This window comes from Taudactylus pleione, unplaced genomic scaffold (assembly GCF_031769625.1).
Source record: "Taudactylus pleione unplaced genomic scaffold, aTauple2 ptg001144l, whole genome shotgun sequence".
NCBI lineage: Eukaryota > Metazoa > Chordata > Amphibia > Anura > Myobatrachidae > Taudactylus > Taudactylus pleione.
The window spans coordinates 65,104-74,768 of record NW_028285545.1 but is presented as its reverse complement, the minus strand read 5'-3'; the positions used below and the strand labels follow the sequence as shown (position 1 = coordinate 74,768).

General features: G+C 44.2%; 1 protein-coding gene across 1 annotated transcript in view; it reads right to left on the bottom strand.

The window, feature by feature from the left end:
• Positions 1-473: 473 nt before the first annotated feature.
• The window catches only part of LOC148453481 (zinc transporter ZIP9-like), a 41,725-nt gene continuing 32,533 nt past the window's right edge, over positions 474-9,665 (bottom strand). Inside the window, exons 5-7 of the mRNA XM_088462069.1 lie at positions 6,302-6,387; positions 4,056-4,190; positions 474-2,776 (exon numbers count right to left, since the gene is read on the bottom strand). Of these exons, the coding sequence (XP_088318195.1) occupies positions 2,537-2,776; positions 4,056-4,190; positions 6,302-6,387 (461 nt within the window). The 3' untranslated portion in view covers positions 474-2,536. The remainder of the gene's footprint in view (positions 2,777-4,055; positions 4,191-6,301; positions 6,388-9,665) is intronic.

The following is a 9,665-nucleotide window of genomic DNA, read 5'->3' as shown; positions in this document are numbered from 1 at the left end:
GGGTATAGGGTACCCAGGCCTGGCCTGTATGAGGGGCCTTGTTGGGTGTCAGAGTTAGCCAAGGAGGAGCCATGCCCCCCACCCGTTGGCGCACACATTAGGAACAATACATGTTATTCAGCACGCAATGGCAATCTAGACAATTATGTGATCCCAACTTTATGGCGATAGTTTGGTGAGTGCCCATTCCTGTGCCAGCATGACAATGCCCCTGTGCAGGGTATGAGCGGTTGGGCATCTTTCAGCAGGGCACCTACGACACACCCGTAAGACACAACATCTCAGGCCCGATGTGTTAATAAGATGATGGTTGTGGGAAGGACCATTTATCAGTATTCGGTGGCATTTCAGACATTAGTAAGTGGGCAGGAATGTGTGTGATGACCAGATAGTCGCCAAGGAGTACCATCTTCCCATGCCAACCTCACAGCGACACCCGCTCCGTATTTCTGTACACAACACAAGCTGGGACAGATGTTACAATGAGTTTTATTAGAAAAATAAATTTCAGCTGAAAATAACACACATCAGTCAGTTAACAAGAGAATAACGTTAAGACACACAACTTACTAACACAAGGTATAGCTATCAGGCCACCCAGGGGTGTAGCAAATCAGACAGTGATCCTGTCGCTCGGTTCTCCGGCCAAGGGGTGGGACCTCAGTGAGGCAGGCTTAAGAAATGGTAAACAAGTAAAAAAAAAAAAAAAAAAATTCTATATATATATATATATATTTTAAAGTTTATTGAATCTCATATCGTCCTCCTTTAATGCACTAAACGGGAGTGATGTGCGCAAACTAGTATTATTTGTCCATTGTTTGACTCTAGAAGCAATGAGAATTTTCAAAATTGTATATATTCCTCCTTTAAGACTGGGCGATTCTGCATTGGTCTTCTAGAACATGGCCTAAACCGTCACCAGCACAGAGCAGAATGAATTGAATTGACATGGCCGCCCCTGCTCTGTCTATATACTAAAAATTCCAATTTACAGGGAAGCGCAGTAGCGGTGGAACCTGGCACCTCTGCCAAATGGCTTGTTTTGCAAGAGGGGGTTGTCCCGTTGCGTATGAGCCATAATGGCAGGGATTGGTTTATCTACATACAACAGGACAACTTGACTGATCTTTGTATGGTTGTTACCATATATATATATATATATATATATATATATATATATATATATATATGTATATATTTTTTATCAATTTATTTGTTGCCGAAGTCAGTTTTTATAATCTAAATTTTTATATTCACACAAGTTTTGCAGCCTCTCTACTACTTATATTATTCTCGCAATTCCGTGCAACTTTATTTCTGTTTTTTGTCCTGTGTATGGTTTTGGTGGATGTTTGCACCTATTTTTATTGGATGGCCTCAGCAATCTCCCCACCTCCTGTTTTGTTGTCCATCTCTTCGCTCTGTTTGCGGCTGAGTTATGTCGTATATTGAATTTCTACATTGATGTGTATTTGTAAAATTTAAAAATTCTTTTTAAAAATGTGGTCAAATGATAGAGAAAAAAAATGATTCATGTGAAATTTTATGTATGATATAATGTACATTTATTGTTGCTTAAAACCAAGGCACATATAGGAAGAAAAAAAAAAGTTATTGTGTACCGCAAACACGCCACGTACAGAACAAACAGTTATTTTTAAAAATTTATCTCACGACTGTAGAGTTTAAAAAAGTCTGTAAAGTGCATTTTCTCCTGAGCTTAATCATTATTCATTCATTATTAATCCCTGGAAAATATCTATATGAACAGCTGTAAGTTTGCACTATAATCACAGTTTAATAGACTTATACGAACAGGAGAAGTATAATCTTCTCAGGGCAATTCCTTTTGGTTAAAAATGTCACTACTGTGAGTAAGAAGTTATTGATAGCATTAAAACAGTTTGCCGCACAACTTAGACACGGACACATGAAGAAGAGCCTGGTAAACAGAACATACAGTAGATTCGGCGGTGCCCTTCTTGTTATTCATGTATGTAGGTGCTGTGGTGGAGGGAGGAGGGAGAGGAACGCGTCGGGTCTGCAGTAACTGAATAGGAAGACTGTGATGGATGTGTGCTTTCTAAATTGTGTTTCCTTTTTTTTTTTTTTTAACACAGTAAAATGGTTCCATTCATGGATGGGGCTGGGAGCCGAGATTCACGGCGAAATGCGTTACTCAGGCAGTGTTAGCCAGAAACGTCCGCTTTCAACAAAGTACCTGCATTTTCAGCAAAAACTTCTTACGTAATTTCTGTTTAAAAAAACAAAAACATTGCTCCTAATCCTTATTATAGGTCTTCTATAGAACAGCCTTTTTTTGTGTAGTGTGGTCGCTCAGTCTGGAACTTCCATCAGGTCCCATCTTGATCTCCTGGACCACCGAGGCACTACATGTTGGCTACTACCGCTACTTGATTTCTCATTGCATTGTATTGGATCCTTCCTTTCTCAAACGTTAGTGTAACTTAGTCTTAGAGTCAGGCCATTCGGTACCTACTGTAGGCACTACTGGAATATGATTGCAACACTTTCAGTCATCATGAAGTCCTAATGATAGTAGAACTGGCAGGAATGCTCCCACCACCAGCGTTAGGCTCTCCCACAGTCCCAGCCCTGGATGTGTGTAATCGGACGTCTCGTGGCGTCGATTGTGACCCCGGCCACTGATCTCTGGTAAGACGTGAACGGTCGCCACGTACAGGAAAGTCCCAGCCGAGAACAGCATCCCGTTTCCAGTTGCGCTGAGTTTGTGCTGCAAGCTGCCTCCTGTCTGACAAAGGAAGGAGAACATCATTCAGCAGCAGACACAGAATTTGCGGAACATTGTGATTACAAAAGATCAGTAATTCCAAATACTATGATTAATAATAACATTCCCACCAATATCCTTTACTTCCCATATAGCAATAAATCTCTCTCTCCAACCTCCTGTCCTACTCCCCGACATCCGGGCCCCGTCTGCCCCAATCCACTCTCCCGTCAACTGAGCCCCTTTTTCCCTACTCCACAGACACCAAGGCCCCATCCTACGACAACTGGGTCCCGACCCCACCGATACCCAGGCCCCATCCACCTGGCCCCAATGACACCTGGGCCCCGTCCACCCCATCCCGCTGACACCTAGGCCCTGTGCCTCCAATCCACTGACACTTGAGCCCCGACCACCACACTCCCCCAATTCTGGGGTCTAGTCCTTCCAGCTTGGACCTGTTCCACCTCCTCCACTGCCTAGCACCAATTGTCCATTTTCCAAACATTTGACACTATTCTTACCATTACAGAAACCACTGAATCCTAAAAGCTGGCACTACCCTTGCTGTTCCCCAATCGACTGGTCCTGCCGTCAGCATTCATTTTCACTGTTCTCCAATACTTTGCACTGCTCTCTACATCACTGAATACCCAACACACCATGTTCCCCAATACAAGGCCACCCCTTGCATACCCTGTAAGCTGCACATTGCTTTGCATGTCTACATATTCAATGACTGCAAAATTCCATTTCAGCAGGCGGTTACTTTAGGGGCAGGGACCACAGAAACCTAAGAACCTATTTATAATTCCTGTGCACAACGTGTTTTATGCTGCGGCAAACTGACATTTGATTTGTAACGTGACGGATCACAGCGAATGTCTGAATGACCCGACAACAATGGAAAGCATTTCACAGCCAGGGCTCGTGCACACTGGCATTGTAAGAGCAAACTAGTCACAGGCAACAGAGAAAAGCTATAGTTTATCCCAAGCATTGTTCTAGTATTCACACCACACAAAGCAAGAGTCTCAAAGCTTCATTGCGGGAATCAGTGTGGTCACACGTAGGTGGTCACCTGTATTCTGCCAAGAGCTTAGCAGTCACTAAAGAAGGATTCCCAGAGATTCTTAGATGGTGGTGGTACAGGAGACAGAGAAGACCCTCGCACAATAAATCCTGCAACATTTTAATAAATAATACACGCAACCACTCAGATCCACACAGTAGGTTATATCACAGGTGGGTTTGTCCAGCAGTGGGAACATAAACCCATCTTCTGCGGTTTGCAACTTACCATATTCAGAATTAAATACGTTGCAATCGTCAGGAGCGGCGCCGCCACAGAGAACGCCAAGAGGTGCTTCTGAATTTGTTTTTTTTCTAATCCCGCGTGCATGAGGAACGAGACCAACCCGAAAGCCGCTGGAGCCTGCAGGGAATAAGAAGTCATTGCAGCGGGTTAGAGAGTCAATAAACACCAATTCAAACTCTGTGTTACAAGCAGATGATAAAAAGAAAACCAATTGCAACAAGAAACATCAGCGGCACATTGAGGGGTGCGTTATTCCAGGAGGATGAGAGAGAGCGCATTTACAGGGTGGGCATGGGGAGCGCGGACCCTTCCTTGGGTGCTAACATTTGTCAGCGGTGAATACTGTATGGGCACGATTCTATTCAAAGCGAAGTGAATAGCGCCAGGAATCAGCTCCTGGAGCTATTCTTCTCGCATCTCCCCGGGAATGCGAGCAGAAATCCGACAAAAGTCCAGGCGCGATGCTGTTTTCTGCCCTTAGCGCTGGGAAAACAGCATGGCGCCAGGAAGTTTAGTCGGAGAACGCCCGTTCTCGCACCTAAGCACCCTGTTTGAGGCGCGAGAACGAGCCTTCCCCCGACCGAACATCGCGATGGATTGAATAGCTCCGGGAGCTCATTCCCAGCGCTATTTACTTCACATTTAATTGAATCGTGCCCAATGTGTATATACAGATGTGCTCAGTTACATTGTGGCTGATCGCGCCACAAACGTGCGAACGCATGGCGCCTTGAGATTCCCCGCGACTGCCTATGCCATGCTACGCTATGGCGCGCAATGCAATCACACCACGCATTCCTATGGAGGCGCGTACGCGCGTCTTGCGCTATGCATGGTGCGATTCGCTGCGCCATATAGCAACAGCAAATAGTTCTGTTGTTTCCAAGGGCAACCTATTTCCAGGAATTTCTCACCCCTCATTCTATGTCTACACGATATAATGAGGTGCAGCAGAATTCGAGTGAAACTGATGTTTTGCCCTGACTAGTTCTATGCACTAACCATTGATGTATATTAGATGACCATTGGACTATTAGTCCATATGATTAAACTAGGTGTATTTTAAATGAGGTTTTCAAATTATTATTGTACGTCATAATTGCACTTACCATTAATATTTCGCCGCTTTGCAGTGTACGGGTTTTCCCTACCGTTTTTTTGAGCACCTATTTGCACTTTACAGTATATATGTTTATTCTTAGGTTTTGACTATTGTATTAGTGATTTTTTTTACTGTGATTTCAATAAAAGTGATGTTTGATATGAGATGTACTTAGCAGAGTTCCCCATAAGGGAGTTTCTTTTTTTTTCTTCTTTTTGTGTCTAGATACTATATTACTCTAGGGAGCACCACCACAATGGTGTACGGGGGATATACTTTTGCTCACTACATGAAATATCGTGGTTTTGTTACTTGGGCAACATATTTTCCTTCGCTCACCTTTCCCTGAATGGACGTACACAATTATACATGGAACAGCGGTCTGTCTGTCCTATGGGAAATAGCACAATATAATGACGGCGTCTTTTTCTGTGTGAATTTATTAAGTACGAGTCACCCTGCAGACAAGCCTCCTATACACTGCATAATAATCATCTCCTTATGTATAGAAACACAGATTAATGGTAAATGTAAGAAACCAGCCAGAAACAGAAGCAGAATACGCAATGGGAGGATACTCTGGTAAAAGAGGGAGTGTAGTGTGGGAAAGGGAGTGGTCTACATAAAAATGGGTGTGGCTTGATCAGATGAGGGTGTGGTTTGGGTGGTCCAATTTATCCAGCTATCGGGGAGCGCAGCAACCCATTATGACCCGCCAGCCCGCACAGTACTCCTCTGCAGGATAATTATAATTATCTGCTTTACTGGTGCTCTGTGGGAAAAGCGCTCGTGTGTTTGCAGGTAGAACCAGCGACATCCCAAAGCCCCATAGATATTACACATAATGGCCGCGCACTGCCGATTGCACTGGCCACGTCATAGAGATGGAACAGTTCCACCTGCCCCGTAATACAAGTTTCTATTGTAGGCTGGACTCTGGGGTCCTGTAGGTGGGCCACACACTACCTACCTACAGTAATTGTACAACACCTCTGGACAAGGGCATAAACATGAATCATTCTCATGTATACATTTTTTTAGGATGGTTCCCAGGGGGTTTATATTGCCTCAATCAACCATATAACAAATTCAGTAATCCCTACTTTTAGCATGGGGTATTGGTTACCTTGTGCAAGATGACTGCGAAGAAGACAATGACTTGTACAGAGACCTGCGACGATGCCACCGCTGCCCCAAGAGCAACTCCGTCAGCTATGGGCAAGAACATAAAGGCCATCAGTTGAAAGGTGATCTGACATAGGCAAACACAAGGGGGGTTTCCGTCTGCCTGGAAACCCCCCTCCCCAGCCCACACCATGACTGCAATATAAATAGTAATGTAATAGAATGTTACTAGTGCTGCATGTTCTTCTCAGTATCACAAATGAAATAATTAGCACCACCTGTGGATCTTTTTACATGCATCAGCCAGTAATAAATAACCTGTGCACCAACTAGGAGATCTGGGAAACATGCACTGTTAGGGATGGTCTACTATAGAGGCCAATATGTACATATATGTCCAGGGCAGTGCTAGGTCCTGCTGCTGCTCCTCCAGGCTCCCGGACTTGCTCTAATACTCTGGAATGGTGCTCACATCTAAAATAAAACCATTCAGCACAGATAGGATGGTGTTACTGCCGCATTTAATGGCTCACTGTGATCGCTGGTCCTGTACATGCTGGAATTATGCAACACAATATACTTTGTATGACGCATATTAAAGCTGGTTAAGTGCTGATTATGCCCTCTTCATGGACTGGCCACACTCACTCTAAAATCAGGCATTTGGAAACCCCCCTCTAGAAATCCCGCGTTTGGCACTGTCTGACCATTTACAGCGTTTCCAATTCTCCTGCAGGTCTTTCTGCTCACTTCTCAATGGTTTAATAGAGTCCGAGGCTTCTCTCAATGGGCAATAAGCAGACAGTAACTAATTCAGGAGGTGTGCCCGCTGAGACAATACCCGAGCACGGCAACCCTTTCCGTCAGCTTTTCACCCATAACAGCTCTGTTCGGAGTCAGAACCTCACTTATACACCAACTCTTCCACTCTTATTGAGGACAATTGATGTAGAATAGGCGTTTTCTTCTTCGAAAATGTAAAGTGCTATAGATCGACCCTCACTAAACCATTGACGGTATAAAAAATGTTAGCATGGGTCATTTTTTTTGCACGGCAAAAATAATAAAATGCAGCATTCAGAGGTCTATTTAGAGTACATTAAATGGGAAACTCTGTTTCTCTGTCCCACAATAAAAAAAAACACATCAAGCAACGTTTTCTCAGCTGAAGCGCGTTTCGCAATTATTGCAATGTGTTACTATACAGACAGAACCTATGTACAATGTAGAAAGCACTCATCTATATATAAGAATTTCATTATGTGAACTGAGACCAGGCCCATCTACCCAAAATTGAAAACCTAAAGTGCCTCATTAAAAGGAAAAAAAAAAAAAATGTTCTAATTGGAATAAATACAATAACAAGATACAGTAAAAATTGTTGGTACTTATCAGTAATGAGAAGCTACTACACAGGTCTTACATTCTGTACGTACATGTTTTCTATGTGTACAGATCTGTCCTCACTCGCCATGCCTCTTTGCGCCATGTGGAGCGTGATGCTTGGCATAGCTTAGTCACCGTTCTAATGGCTTTTTTTATTTATTTTTTATTTTTGTGGGGTTTTTTTTAGCACAACAGCCACATACCATCAGACCTGGGATTTACACTTTTCTTGCTCTAGCCATTGTGTCAGTGTAAATTTACCCGATTCTGCATGGCGCAGTCATATCCGTCCCCGGCCTCGTTATTGTTTACAGGTTTGCCCTTTGTTTACACCGCTATTAGTATGCAAACACACTTGTACCTCAGCCCTAGCGGTGTGATAAAGATGCATATTTGTCAAATACTGAGCCATAAAGGCGCATGGTGCAGCTTAGTCGCATTTTTCATGGCGTGTCAAAGGGATGTAGTTTGGAAGCCGACGGTCTAAATCCCGGTGTGGTACTAATAACAGGCGTCTAAAGAAGACGCCAGAAGACCGACGCCCGCCATCCCGATCGAAGTGATGCCGGGCGCGGACAGCCGCGGGAAGGGAGGGGAGGGTGGTTAGGTTAAGGGCTCCCGGGGGGGGACTTAGGGTTAGGCACCCCCCTGGGAGGTTAGGTTTAGGCACCCCTAAGGGAGGATTAGGGGGGGGGAATTAGGTTAGCCATACTTATCTTAGGGACGATCGGGATTTTCACCCTTGCCGGCCTGCCGCTGTCAGGATTTGAACCGCCGGACATGCGTCCAGCGGTAATACCTACTACACACGTGTCAAATGGGGCTATTTCGTGTGATTTAAGGATAGGCGTATGTGCTCTAGGGGGGGTAGTCTATGAAAGTGGCAGAATCTGAAACTGTTCTTTAAAAAAATATATATGACTGACAGAACAGATATAAAAGTATACAGCATAATCTTGTAGATGCCTTTTGGGATTTAAAAGCAAATATTTCCCCCTTACTTTGAGGGATGCAGTGTAAGCGTGTACGTGCAGTACAGAAACTACGCTTTAAACGTGCGGCTCATCTGTACTGCGTGGCTGCGGATCAGGGAACCTCAGGTGTCTGCGGCTGATGAGAGGGTATTTAATTCCTGTATAATTACATCCCAAAAGCCCAGCCTTGTGCTGCAGACAGAAATCTCCTCCCAGCATCGGGAGTCAGGGGCACAGGTAATAAATGCAGAGCTTTCCCCCCAGATACACTCTGCAAAGCCGGCAGCAACTGTTCTAATGAAGCAATCACGTGATACATCAGGATAATCAGACAGTTGTGTCTCTAAGATTATTTGCATGAATACTGGATATGAGAAACTGATCCTGATACTTCAGGGAAATTGTATATAAAATAAAAAGATTAAAGCAACATAATTACTTTGCATAAAAGGTCAGAATTAACTCGCATTCGGTCCAAATGACAAAGTGAGGGCCTAGGATCCAACTGGGGTTGCCAACTTAGAAACAACCATTATAAAACGATCAGGGTATTAGTGTACCCCTCCTCCCATGTATGACTAATAAACGCCACACGCAGACATTGATAATAGTTGAGGCAGCATAACTATTTGGGGTGTTCCAGCACCCGCAGGCTCCTATGTTCTCCCCAAGCACAAGCTGTAAAAAGAGAATGGACAACAGGGAAATGCTGACGCCAAAGGCTGAGCGGTTCACTTCGTTGGTGCTGGAGTTTGCCGCCAGAGATGCAATCGCAGCCTCAAGGTGCGAAAAAAGTCTGTCTGCTCTGTCAGTCATCATGTACTGTAACAATAGCATCATTCTTGGTTGGGATTTTGATTATCTAACTGCAGTAAGAGGGGACCGAAAAGGTCTCATTCAGGAATTACAGGCGCTACGTTACGCAATATGCACAGGACGCCGATTTGCAGCCTGCCAGACACACAACACACGTAACAGTGCAATCTCTGGTCTCTTACTTGTTGC